The sequence below is a fragment of the Anguilla rostrata genome, chromosome 2, assembly GCF_018555375.3.
Source record: "Anguilla rostrata isolate EN2019 chromosome 2, ASM1855537v3, whole genome shotgun sequence".
Lineage (NCBI taxonomy): Eukaryota > Metazoa > Chordata > Actinopteri > Anguilliformes > Anguillidae > Anguilla > Anguilla rostrata.
The window spans coordinates 29407208-29422013 of NC_057934.1; the positions used below are offsets into that span (position 1 = coordinate 29407208).

General features: G+C 37.3%; 1 protein-coding gene across 2 annotated transcripts in view; it reads left to right on the plus strand.

The window, feature by feature from the left end:
- Window positions 1–14806, plus strand: part of LOC135247708 (integrin alpha-M-like) — a 157874-nt gene that overhangs the window by 127779 nt on the left and 15289 nt on the right. For both annotated transcript variants that reach the window (XM_064321478.1, XM_064321479.1), the window contains exons 22-25: window positions 6165–6244; window positions 6678–6749; window positions 8155–8233; window positions 13512–13619. In XM_064321478.1, coding sequence (XP_064177548.1) covers window positions 6165–6244; window positions 6678–6749; window positions 8155–8233; window positions 13512–13619 — 339 coding nt within the window. The remainder of the gene's footprint in view (window positions 1–6164; window positions 6245–6677; window positions 6750–8154; window positions 8234–13511; window positions 13620–14806) is intronic.

Here is a 14806-nt window from a genome sequence, read left to right on the forward strand (position 1 = left end):
CATGTGTTCCCTCTAGCCAGTTACTCGCTCAACCAATAAAAAATCTGAAGAAAAAAAAACTCAGGAGGAACAGTCGTTTTAGACAGGCACAGAAAGAAAAATATCGTTGGTTGTCTTGATTGTTTGGAAGCGGGCGCGGTAGGTAATTTCATTAACATGTAATTTCATCTACGCAACATTTTAAAGAGGGATGAATAAACAGCCCCCACGAACGCCGGCTATTATTAACGGCAACTTTGATTGCTTGAGCAAAATCAGCAGGTTGCTGGTCAGCAGCTAAACTAGGATTGAATATTTCCCACATACATAATGTTTTATTCAGCGGTGACTGATGAGCTGAAAATTTGTGGGGCGCAAAACTTTCCTTTAAACTAATCATTGATCTCAACCTGTTTTCATTAGTAATTTTTCCTTTATTATCAAGCGTGCCGATGATCGGACTAATCAAATGGCAAGTAGACTAACACACATTGTCTTCATACCGTGTTAGGGGGATTAAATAATAAATTCAATTTATCCGTAAAAAATCCATTTTAATCACCAAGTAGTCTACACTTAAAAAAGAAGATACACCAGTCTGTTATCTACCGTGTTAGCATTCAGAATAACCAGCAAAAACAAAGCCTGCACTTCAGTTTTGTTTACAATCTACACATTGCAGATATTTGCCATGAATTTGAGTACGGAGAAAGAAGTACATGTATCCACAAAAAATGTAGATTAAAAATGTGCAAAATTTCGTACTGCAAATGAAAATAAATGTTGGCTATAAGGCCTAGGCTACTCGCTAAAACTGCCTATTTGGGGAGAGCTGGCTATATATGATAGTATTACTATTGAGTAGCCTATTTTGTGGATTAATTACATTGATACTCAAGGAAAATCAGGGGAAGATTCCGCCACTGCTTAGTGATTAAAACGTTTTCTAAATCGCATTTATCATTTAATCTCCCTAACACAAAGCAAAGAAGCTGTGTGTCATTTTCCAATTGATTAGTCAGATCATTTGCATGCTTGTTAATCACTGAAAATTAATTAAAACAGTTTGAGATCAATGATTAGTTTAAAGGAAAGTTTTGCGCATCACCAATTGTTTAAGAAAGTTTAAGAAAGATGGATAAAGGAGGAAGAAAGGGAGGACAAAAGAGGAGGATGACTGATTATTTTCGTGGGTAAAAAAATTCTCAGCATTAATGACACTTGAAATATTTCATGTAAAAGCTTGCATCAATAGTATACGTTCTTTTTAAAACATTGTTTTCCTTAATTACAATTATGTGCACAATACATTAAAGATACAACTATTTTGAGCTGAGACATTCATTGGTTTGTACCTTTTTTCACCCACCTCCCACCGGATCTCAGGGTCCACCCACCTCCCAAATCCCAGTTTAACCCCTGACCGTATGGAAATGAATAGAAACCAGTTGCTGCCTGGAGGGTTGTAAAAACAAATTCAGAAATCTGACAAGTTGTTGTATGCATTGCACATTGGTTTGCCGCAATAAAGTGTGTATTTACGGTATGAATGACAACTTCACAACAACAGGGCATGCTAATAATTTACCAGTAGCCTAGACTCTGATTGGTCCATGGGTGGGCATTAATTCTCAGTAAAGGGACACCTCAGCCTTTTAACAGTTATGAAATCAATGCGCTACAAAATCCAGAATTCTAAAGCAGTTAAAACAGCAACATTATTCTTTCGATTTTGAATTGTTGTTACACCCCCTCCCCTTTTCAATGTCCAATTTCACAACTGATGGCAACGTTGAATCACGGTTCTAGTTACTGGCTTCATTTAGGGTCGCCAACCATCCCGCAAAATACTGAATCGTACCTTATTTGGACAATAGAATAGGCGATCCGTATGGCTAGTTTATAGTAACTGCTGTTTTGAATATAATTCAGTAGTTAGCTAGCTAGCTAGCTGGCCGGGATAAAAAGCATGCAGTGAGACCATTTTGACCTAAAACCTAGCTGAATTTTAATAATGGCTGGGTGACATCGTAAAGCTAGCTGGCATTCAAACCCGGTTTCAGAGGGTCTTGAAAAATGCTGTGTCTACACTGCGTGACCACACCATTTTAAAAAGCAAGACAGAGCTTGGAAGATTATTTTGATTGAGTTATGGTTTCATGCAGTTTTCTTCAATAATGTAATGACAAAAATGACCAAAATTGGTGCTAATTGTATGGTATAAAAGAAGGGACTATTTTTTCTTGATAGAATCATTGTTTTCGTCGAATGAACGCCCAGAGGATTTTGCTTAACAATGGTGCAAATAGAACTACCAACCAGAGTTTTTGCATAACAACGGTCCAAATAGGTGATTAAGTTGGTAAAAATCAATAAATATTAAAGTAACCATATATAGTCATTGTTGGTAACCCATTGTATAAGTGGAATAAACTGTCCCGTTATTGGAAAATAATGTACTTCGGTGGTGGTTAAGCGACCTCGACTTCGCATCGGCCGCATCACCACCCGTCGCACATTATTTTCCAATAACGGGACAGCCCGTCGTGGTTTATTTCTTATATATATATATATATATATATATATATATATATGCACCAAGAAGAATTGTATAGTTGCATGCTTTTGGGCACATGAGATAATGCTGGTCTTATGTTGAGTGTATTACACCGATCGCTACTTCACTTCTTCTCTACCACTTTTACTTTCTTTGAAAAATTAAAGATTTTGTGTCATGTTACAGGGAATTTTCTATTCCCTTCTGTCATGTTCTAAAGATGCTCTCTGTTGTACGACTAGGCTAGTACAGGCTAGTGTTCAAAAACTACACTAAACTGTGTTGAAATTTTAGGATATGCACTAAGGATCTTAGATTTTAGATCTTTGTTTTCTTTGTCAGAAATGTTTGTCAGCAATTCCCACAAGGATGAAGTTGTACCATTTGCAAATACATACTGTGTTGAAAGAATTTGAACCAGGCAAGAGCTCTATTACACCAGTGTCAACTGTGTATTGGTTTGTGAATGTCAGCCCTCTGTAAACTGACTGTAATTTTGAGTAAGAACAGTTATGGAAAATCCGATTTTATCAGATGTAATCCTTATTTTATACCATGTCATATAGGGCTGTGTATTGGCAAGAATATGTATCACGATACAGGGGTTACGATTCAATATATTGCGATATATTGCGATAATGTAAGCAATATAATGCTAACGTTAGCGGTGTGCCCTTACGCTACTTCCTGTTTCAGCGGGGTTCCAGCAGAAGTTGAATTTAAGACTTTTAAAGACCTTTTTAAGGTCTAATACATATTTCACGGCCATACTGGCAAAAGATTGGAGCTCTTAAAAGAATTCTCACTGACTGAGGAAGAGAATGTGGGAATAAGGCGCTGTCCTATCATCCTACTACTTGAATAAAGAAACTTTGAAAAGTTGGACCCCATAAAATTTTATAAGCACACTAATATAGCATTCTTTCTTAAAATAAGAAAGCCTACTTCATTCACTTTTGAACAAATATAGGCCTACACATCAGGAAAATATACTCAAAATTATACTTCTTTGCAACATTTAGTACACCAAGTATTCTCAAGAAGTCTGCAGAATTTATACTAAATTGCTTAACTAGTAGTAAGACACAAGCGCTCAGTGGATGTTTAAGTTACTTTTGAGTTTTATAAACTAAAACGTGAACCAGTTAAATCACAAAGTTGTCAAAATCAGACTAGTTGGCCTATATTTAAAGTTAACGAGTATCCTACAGTTTTTATTTTATTTTATTAAGGGGGTGGTTTTATGGTTTTAAAGACTCCACGCGACGATGACATTATACACAGATTGACGAGCGTTTTTATATTTTTGTATAGGGTAGGTTTGATCTAAATTCAGTTACAGAACATAGCGCTTTTTTCCTAAAATAGTATTTCTCGATGTAATTGTGTTGCCGTGTTAACACATTTCTACAGTTGCGGGTCAGGCACTTTTCAAGTAAGAAGAAATTTTTTTTCCGATATATTGCTTGTGTTGGAAGTGCTGTGATGAAAACCACAATAGATTATTTACCCAGGAGCCACATCTGTTCAAAATGTAAACAAGTAAACGGTCAGGAAAATTTTATGACAACGCTACATTGGACACACTTGATGCTCCCGAAGCAGGGGCAAACACGGAAGAGATGGCAGGTGTTTGTTGTTCTTTTTTCACTTGGGTCTTGTGTTTCTCTGGCTGACCATGCGATTCTAAAGCCTTTACCCCCAATGGGCCTCATTCACCAATGTCTTTGGTGTTTTAGTTTTTTCTTAAATTTGTTCTTAAGAAATATCCTAAGAAAAGTCTACGTCAGATTCACGACCTGTTCTTAAACCGCAGAATTGTTCGCACGTGTTCTTAAAATGATGAATCCCATTGTCCTCGTAAATGTAAAGCGCGTGCCAGTTGTTCCTAATTAGCATAGGTAAACGCCCTGCCAATCCCCATAAAAGGACATGAGACTGCAGGGCCGTGTGCACACACAGAAATCAAAAAGAAAAGTTGAGAGCGAACAAAGTCAATAATGCCCAAACAAAAATCTAAAGACGGTGGAGCACCGGACTCCAAACGTAAGAAAAACGTCAGTAGTTCTGAAGTGGAGATATTGCTGTGGGAAGTGAACAGCAAACGACCTGTCATATTTAGTAGCGTCAGTAGTGGACATAAAATAACACAAAAAAGATGCATGGGATGCTATTACTCGTTCAGTGAACGCTGTATCCGGAGAAGGGCACACAACTGATGAAGTAAAAAAAAATGGTTTGATGTCAAATCTGAGACAAAAAAAAATAAAAAAATGCTGGTGGGTGTGGGCGCAAGGAATTGCGTGTTATGCATTCAAACGACAAAGTGCTTCTCGTCATATTAATACTGCTAATTAAATCAACCGGCAGTGAACTGCATCGGAGTAAACCCGTCGCTGCACAAAACACTGCACAAAAAATGTATTGCCAGTCATTTTGGTGTCACCCCCTTAGTGACGACCCTGAATAAGTGTTCTCTTCTTCAACATGTCCATGTGGTTAAAAAGTGTTACCTAAGTGCTTAGTTTGTATTCAAAATTTAAACATTTGCTTTTGTAGTATAGACCAAACATTGCATAATTGAAACCTCCAAAAATAAAAGGTCACTACAATGGTTTGATTTTTAGAATTTATTTACAGATGAACTCCCGCTGAGGCAACCACCCTCTGAGGCGGAACCTGGCACCTTAATGCTTTGTAAAATAATGAAAATAATTATTTAAAAATATTATAAATGATAAAAATATTATTGTAATTTAAATTCTATAATATTATACAACTGTAGAATTGAAGAAAACGCAATAACCAATTATTTTGCCCAAACATGTCAGCACTCAAATGTGCGTAAGTGTGCTCTTGAGTGTGCGTAGATTCTGTTCTTACCTAAGAACAAATCCCAAATAAGAAAACATTGGTGAATGTCAGAATCTTTGTGTAAACTGCGTAAGTGGGTTTTAAGAAGAAAATTCTTCTTAAGAACGGTTGGTGAATAAGGCCCATTGTTCCTAGTTTATCATTTCTTTCATAAGGTGCAGCGGGCTTCAAAAACGTTCCCCTCTACTGGTTTCAACTAAGCACTAAATGTGCTTTTCTCCAACCACGTATTGCTAAACTTACACTTCCCCATAGTTCCCCATGAAGTTACAAAAGTAAAGATTTTAAGACATATAATCGCGACATGCTAGCAGAATTTCTCTGATTTTTCTGCTGAGACCCAGTTTACGTTGTTACATTGTAGTGGAAGAGTGAAATGGCTGAAGATAGATTACAACACTGCTATCTAGCGGTTGGGGGTCTAAACACAACACAAAATTAACCACTGTCTGCCACAAATCTTTGCATGTAAACTATTGATACAGTGTTTTTGAGAATCGATACAGTATCGCAAAACATAATATCGCGATACTCAAGTGTATCGATATTTTCTTACATCCCTAATGTCATATTCATTCATCCATCCATTATCTATACCCACTTATACCTAGTTATGGAGTCTATCGCAGCATGCACTGGGCGAGAGGCAGGAATACACCCTGGACAGGTTGCCAATCTATCACAGGGCATTGTGTCATATAACAAATGACAATTACGGCATATCATTTTAATTATCTTGTTTTGTACTTTACAGGCACTTTTTTGCAGTTCATTCCTGATATCTGATCGGTTTAACTGGAGTGACTCAATGGAGATCGTCATCGTAGCCCAAAGGTGCAGTTTTTAAAGACCGCATGTAATGCATCACATATAGTACAATTCAAACTAAGTCTTCTCAACCTTCTCATAAAACAATAAAATGGTAATGAGTTTTTACATGTTTAGAATTCTTACAAATGTATTTTGGACAAGACAGTACTCATGTTTCCAAAATACAATAACTGCAAAAAATGGTTTTGCAGTCCATGTGTTACTACCTAAGCTGTAGTTATATTGTGAGGAGTAGCCCTTTCCGCACTACACCATATGTGTTCTATAAGTAAATGAAACAGCTATATCATTTTGTTCATTTTCTAATTGAAATAGTTTAACTAGTTTAATTTGTTAATCTAAAATTGAACAATATTATGGACACTCGGACTGTAGCTAACCTAACCTAAAAAGCATACCACAATCAGAAAGTAAATATATGTTTTTTTCTCTTCAGTGCCAATGGGAACTCCACTGTCAGAAAAATCTCTCTCCCAGTGCAGTTTGCTGTTGATCTTGCTGTCAAAGGGTAAGTCATAGGCACATTCATTATGTAAACCCAGTATATATGTATTTATACCAGGATCAGGTAAATACTTCATACTTATTGGTTAAGAATATTTTGATTATTGTTCTGTAATCAAAATAATCCAACTGGGAGAAACTATAATATTGGGCAAGGATGTAAAGTGCAGGGCTAGAAGGTAGTTCTAGCAATAGTGACTGGATCATTTTTCCAAATGGATACAAAAGCTAGTCAGTTATGTGAAAACCTTTTAATATTTGGCAACAGATCTTCAGGTTTACCTATGAATTTAAAATATAAAACCATAAATCCCTCAAAAATATGCATTCCTGTTTTGCTTAGATGCAGGGAGAGCTATATCTCTGTAGCTGTTCTCATATAAATTAGATATAAATTATTATATCCACACATAAAAATCTTTCAGGTTTTACATGTAGATAGACATATAATTTATTGCGCCATACACTCTGACCACCCCTACAATAATTTTTTCCCAAAAAACCACTGCCAGCAGCACAACTTCATCTTCCTAGTATCCCAATTTAGAGGAAAAACTTCAGATATTAAAATACTGCCTACAGAAAGCAACGGATGCAGGCACAGATTCCTTCTCCCGCAACAATTAGCTATCAAAAGAACAGGGATTTTTATATACATTCTTCTGTAGACTGAGGGAAAATTGTCTGAATATATGCAAATCAATAAGTATCAATTCTGCATTAGTCAAACAGACAGAGTTGAAAAATACAAGAGAAGGCATAACCAAAGTTTCTATTTTGTAGCTATTTTAAAAAGATATATAAAAGTCTCTCTCTTGATCGAGAAATGATATTGTGATATTCTGCTCATCTAATCACCAACCAGAAACCATTAAACCTTGTTACATTACATTACTTGCTATACCAATATATTGTACCCTGCTGTTAGACCATTTACCCATTTACCTTTGTATTAAAATGATTTAAATAATTATCTTATTTCCAGTACAGCTGCATCTGTTTCATTTTCCTGCAAGAATAGTGTGCTCTTAATGTAAAACTACATCAAGGTGTGATGTGAATACTGTCTCTGACTTCCTTTTGAAAGAAACCTTACTGCCTCATTAGCTGACTGACCTTTCTTGATTTGTCCTCCGATGCCTAATAAAGTTAGATTATTCATATTTCATGAAATTATTATTTTGTTCTCCTTTATAACTAAAATCTCATGCTGTTAAACCTCAACTGTAAATGTAATTAACTTGGTGTATGTATGTAAGCTTGACGATAGTTTATTTGTCTAACCCAAAATCAAGCTTACCATTATTGCCACTTCATTAGTTTTTTTGTTAAGTTATTGCATTTAGATTGCATGTGTATTGCTTACTCTTGGTGTCATCTGTATTTCTTCTGTATTCATCTTCCCAAAGCCAAGATGAAGCCTCTGTCACATACTTAAATTTCTCGCTGGAGGACACAGAGCCCAAAACATTGAAGCATGTATTTGAGGTAAAGTCAACTTCACCCAGGCACTATAGCTATTCCGCACATTATCCTTATTTGTGGTTTGCAGCAAGCCACACTAATATACATTGCAATGAAAAGTATTTTCCCTCTTCATGATTTCCTCTGAATGGTTTCAGAATTTTATTTATTTTTTTAAATAAATTTTTTGGGCTTTTTCAGCTTTATTAGGCAGGATAGTGTAGAGAGACAGGAAGAATTAGGAGGAGAGAGAAGGAGAGACATGCGACAAAGGTCAGCGGTCGGACTCGAACCTCCGACATCGCGGCTCGCAATGAGCATGTGGAAAGCACTCAATGGGCTACGCCACTGGAGGCCCCGGTTTCAGACTTTTAGTCCTAATGTAATATTAAACAAATGGAACCTGATTAAACAGAAAGCACATTTTAAAATCATTTAATTTATTTAATGAAAAATGTTCTCAAACACCCTTATTATGCATTTGAAAATAATTACCCCCTTAAACTTAACTGGTTGCACCAACTGTAGCGGCGTTAACTTCAACCAAACACTTCCTGTAATTTGATATCAGTCTTTCACATCGCTGTGGAGGAATTTAAGCCCACTCGTCTTTACAGAACTACTTACAGACAACTTGGTAGGTTTTCAAGCATGAACGGCTTGTTTCAGGTCCTGCCACAGTGTCTGTATTGGGTTCAAGTCAGGTCTTTAACTAGGCCACTCCAAAACTTTATTTTGTTTATATTCGGCCATTCAGATGTGGACTCGCTTCTGTGTATTGGATCACTGTCTTGCTGTATAACCAGAGACTGTAAAAAATATGGACAAAGCCACTGTGACGTCACCCATTGCCTCTCCGTGGGTCTCTAAAACACGTTTTGAAGCTCAATGGCGGGCGCGGCCATTTTGTCGATTTGGAGCCAAAACCATAGAGTTAAGCGGTCTTGTGATTTTTACAATGTGATTGACAGTCCGGTGCGGAAAAGCTCATCAACCTGAACGAACGATTGCAGAACGAACTTGAGGCTAGCTGACTGTCTGCCGTTATGTTTTAAAATATATTATCAAATGTTTACGGAGTTTAATTTCCATCCGTGACTGTACTGTGTCATGTAATCACGTTATATGTATGACATTAATAATACAATTATGTTCAGTTATCTTCAATTTATGTTTCTCAGCAAAACGAATATGCTTAGCTAGCATATCAGCTTGCCAGTGAGCTAGGTAGGCTATCCGTGGTTAGCTCACGCATTAGCAATATGAACCACAGGGGAAGAACATCGACTACACTGATGGTCAATCAATCAGAGATGTGTAGGCTACTGGTGATTTGACTAGGCTAATTTTCATATAACTGTCTGGTCGACCTGCTGTTAACCGAGCAAGTTATCGTTGTAGGTTTTCGCCACAGTCAGTTAATGAGCCAGTAACTGCTACTGGCTACTCCATCGCCGTTTGTGGTGTTCACTTGCTGGGTGATGCTAGCTGACCGATTGTTCGCAAGTCACTTTCTACTGAATAAAAATTAACACTGTCAGCGGTGATTAACAAATCTACCAAGTATTTTAATAACTGATCTGCAGGCGTGTAAATATGACAACGCAATTTGTACAGCAAGTTTTCCACCTGGTGCATGAAGACAAAAATAATGTACATTGAATTTCTAATTATTATTAGGCTATTTTTTTTTCTTGTAAATCATCAAAACCAATGGAGAAAAGCCAATATACGCAAGGAGCCCCCAGGACCGATTCTGAGAACCACTGTCTTAAATGCTCTTGTCGGTCTCTTAAATGTTAAAAACATGTTCCTTTCTAAATGCCAGTCTTACAAAGATGGTTAATTTCGTTAAATTGTGTGTGTGTGATTTCATCGTGTGTTGTATGTTATTCAGCAAATAAACCTTAAGACTCTTAATTCGCTTCGTGAAACTGAAAATTTTGCAGTGTTTATCCCAAAATTGAGGTTTTATTAGCTTTGTCACATGCGTGAAGCATGGCCCAGGTAGACATTTACGGAATGTACACGACTGACAAGCCGTCAAACACGTTTGACAGATTGAATATTTGCCAGTTAGGGTTAGCTAGCTAGTCAAATAGCTTGGTAGCCGAAGTTGCGATGTTTTAGCATAGGCTACTGGACTACCAAATATAGCAAGCTGATTACGCTTTCTGCCAACGAATTATTTGGTTAAGTAGGCTAAAGGAAATAGTAAAAATGACTCGCCTACAGAGGATGATTATTTTATGGTCGTCTACTGCAGCTGTAAATAGCACACGCCATAATGAAATCACTACGAAATGGGATGCCTGCATTTTCTGACTTCGCACAGGTGGACTGTGGTCGGAGCCACAATGTCAAGGCCAAGAGGCGCCACCTCCCACCCCAGTGACCATAGACTGTAGCCCCTACTGTAGCTTAGTCCTCTGCAGTAATCAGGAAGTGACGCAAACTGTACCTCATTGGTCCACAACAAATATTATAACAGTGCCCAAATGACACAATAAATCATGAAATCGACCCATGGACAGTCATAAGACGAATAAAATACACATATTGTGACTATTTGTACTCATGAGAAAAAATTATTGACTTTGTATTTTGACCGCATTTGTACCGTAGACTTACATGGAAACCGGATATGAAAACACCTATACTGGAGCCAACCGTAGTGGCGCTAGTGAGCAACCAGGAACAACAAGACCAGGAAATGAGCTTCAAAAACGAAGTCTGGTTTTGGCCGCTTGTGTATAACCCAATTACGCTTCAGATTCAGTTCACGGACAGATGACTGGACATTCCATTAAGAATTTTCTGGTACAAAGCTGAATTTATAGTTCCTTCAATAATAACAATTCGTCCTGGTCCTGAAGCAGTAAAGCATCCCCACACCATCACACTCCCACCACCATGTTTGACCACCATGTTGGTATCATGTTCTTACAATGAAATGCTGTATTTGTTTATACCAGACATAATGGGAAATGTGTCTTCCAAAAAGTTCAGCTTTTGACTCATCTATTCATAGAACATTATCCAGTCATCCAGGTGCTTTTTTTGAAAAAGTGAGAGGAGTATTGGTTAGTAGTAGTGCCCACCTTACTACTCTCCCATGAATCCCATTTTTGCCCAGTCTCTTTCTTATTGTGTAGTTGTGAATACTGACCTTAGCCGAGGCTAGGGAAGCCTGCAGTTCTTTGGATATTCTTCTGGGATTTTTAAAAATCTTTCTGGATGAGTTCTTGCTGTGGCCTTGGAGAAATTTTGGCAGGCCGGCCACTACTGGGAAGATTCACCACAGTGTTTTCCATTTGGAGATAATGGCTGTGGTTTAGTGTAGTCCTAGAGCCTTAGAAATGGCTTTGTAACCCTTTCAAGACATATTTCGACAAAACTTTTTTGTAATCTCTTCTGGAATTTCCTTTGAATTTCTGTGGCATAGTTTGCTTGTAGAAACTTTGTGATGACAACTTCACTCTGATGGTAAGGTCAATATGACTGAAGTTTAGATTCAACAGGGCTGGCTGGAATCAAGCCTGGCTGTGTTCATTCTGCTGAATCGAATTATCAATTAAATGTGGTTAATTGTTTGATTGAGTAACTAAGGGGGCAATTGCTTTTTCACATGTGATATGGGTGTTTTATAACTTTTTAAATAAACTGAATAATTCAAAAAATGTGTTTTGTGTTTACTCAGTTCCCCTTTATCTAATATTACATTTTGTCTACATATCTGAAACCATTCAGTGTGACAAATATGCAATAATAGAAAAAAATCAAGAAGAGGGCAAATACAGCACTGTAGTTCACTTTTCTTTTTTATTTATATGTGTGAGCATATCTGGTGTCACCCCCTTTTGCCTCCAGAGCAGTCAGAATTATTTTGGAGTTCTGGATTCAACAAGGTGCTGGAAACACTCTTTAGGGATTTTGCTGACTCAATAATATTACGCAGTCCCTCAGAGTTTTCAGTCACACATTGATGCTGCGAACTTTCCATTCCATTCCACCTCATCCCAAGGTCCTCTACTGGATTGAATCTGAGGACTGTGCAGGCCATTGGAAAACTGAAGTAACTGTCATGTTTGTGGAACCAGTAGAAATGAAGATTCATCAGATCAGGCGATGTTTTCACAAACGTCAGTTTCCCAGTTGTTGTGATAATGTGCCCGCTGTAGCCTCATTTTCCTGTTCATCACTGACAGGAGTAGAACCCGGCATTCTTCTTCGTCTTCTGGTGCTATAACCCATCCACTTCAACTTTCAAAGCATTGTTTTCAGAGATGCCTTTCTGTTATTTAAGCATGTGGACTTTCTGTTAGCTTGAACAAGTCTACCCATTCAGACGCATGATCTCAGTGACTTTGACCGTGGTATGATTGTTGGTGCCTGATGTGGTGGTTTCCGAAATTTCAAAAATAGCTGCCTCCCTCCCATGATTTGTGCACACTACAGTTTCTAGAGTTCACAGAGAATTGTGCAATAAACAGAAACATCCAGTGAGCAGCAGGTTTCGTGCACCTTGTTGAGTCCTTACCTCATATTAGATTTGTGCTAAACCGAAATGCCCGCTGTGTGTGTGTGTGTGGCAGGTATGGGGCGGCTTTAAATGCTGAGCCTCGGGAAACTGAGTCTGTGACCAAGAGTCCAAATAGCGTACCCCCAGGGAGATTTAAAAATTTCCACCCAGAGTCACCTTCAAAAATGACAAAGCAAAATAATGAAGTGTCCCAATGGAAGGATTTGTAATACAGCTGGGATCACCCTAACTAAGTGGAGTTGCTATATGATGAACATAGTGGCAGACAACATTTAATCGGGACAGGGTCAAACACAAAATCCGCTCTAGAAGGGCTAGACGAGAGTCTGAGTCAAATTGAACAGAAAAAAATCAAACACGCATCCACTTAGCAAACAAACTTGGAGGGCTAAGCATGAATCAGAGACAAACAAATTAAGGTCAAACATTCAAAATCCTCAATGAAATCAAAATACACAAGCACTGAGCAAATCCGAAAGATAGTCTACCCCAGTGAATGGCAAACCACACCTTTTTTCAAATCAAAGTAACTTGAGACAGAAACAGCCAATCTGATGACACACAGTGTATATTATTGAGTGTGTATACTGTATAATGTATGGAAGCTATAGAAATGACTGTTTTCGCTGAAGTTACAGAAATTATGTTCAGGAAATTATGTTTTGGTGTGAACAGACAACACAAAGTATATTTACTTTTCAACACACATGAGAATATTATACACTGCATTTAATATTAAATTTCTATTTCCATATTTAGGTGAAGAATCTGGGCTTCAAATCCTTGCCTGTGACAGTCAACTTCATCTTTCCCACACAACTTGAATATAACTTTATCATGGAAAACATTATAACATCTGTTTCAGAGGTAACATTTGCGACAACTTCCGTTATTGTGCCGTGTGTTTATTAACAAAAAGGTACATAAATGATATGTGGAATATATTTCATTTTTCTTTTCTTTAAAAAAAAAAAAACATTTCATTGATGTTTTATTTGTATTTTTTCATTGGAAAATGTACTGAAATTATTCAGTTTGTACTGTGCAAGACAAAGGAGGACCTGACCTACAAACCACATTGCAAAAAATATTTGTTTTTATTATTGTTGTGGTAGCCATATAAATGCCCATACAAAGCAGACTTTTATTGAAAATACATGAATAAGTACCTATTACATAAAGAAATAATCATCAGCAACTTTATTATAGCACTTGACATTTTCTGGCAAATATAATGATTGTTTAAATTATTATATGGCTTGCCAGGGTAAGTGCTGGAAATGTGCCTGTCAGTTTCATATTATTAAACAAGAGTAATGCACATCTGGATTGTGGAGGTGCTAGCTGGCATAAACTAGAAGAAAAGAAGCTGCTGTACTGTCAAGCTTCAGCACACAAAATTTCTTTATTTAAAGCCAACAGTGTCAGCAGCCTTCATCAGGTTATCTACCTGAAAATGAACACATTTTATGCAGTTGAACAGGTGCATGCAATCATGTGGTGTGGGAGGGTCATTACAGACCAACAAAAAACAGACAAATCTAAAAGGGAGCAGAAATTAAAATGCACTGAAAAAAGTTCTGAAACAGGAAAAACCAGAAAACACTCCTCCTAGATTGACATATATTTAGCCTAACTAAAAGGCCTTTAGTTACATTCAGACCGTGAGGAGCCAGGGTTGAATTGGGCACACAAGTTACATTTGTAATTGCCATTGGGGACAGGTAGAAGTTTATGTGGCAGAGACTGGCACTTAAAAAGAGAGAGAAGATCAGAATGGACTAGCATATCTACACAGTTTGATAATTCCGATGTCAAGGTGGAATTAAATCTTTTTAAATAAGTGTAAGGTTAAGGGAATTGTTCTGCTCTCCCACCAATATTGAGCCAGATGAGCCTATTGAGACAACAGCCCAGGTCCTTTCTCAGGACAGAACCTCTTTTAATGGCAAAAGCTGTCAACCATAAGACATCTATTGAACCTTTTTGTAGATTGGTTGATAAAATAAATGTTTTTGCTTCACTGTTCTGTTAATGTAAAAAACTATTGATTG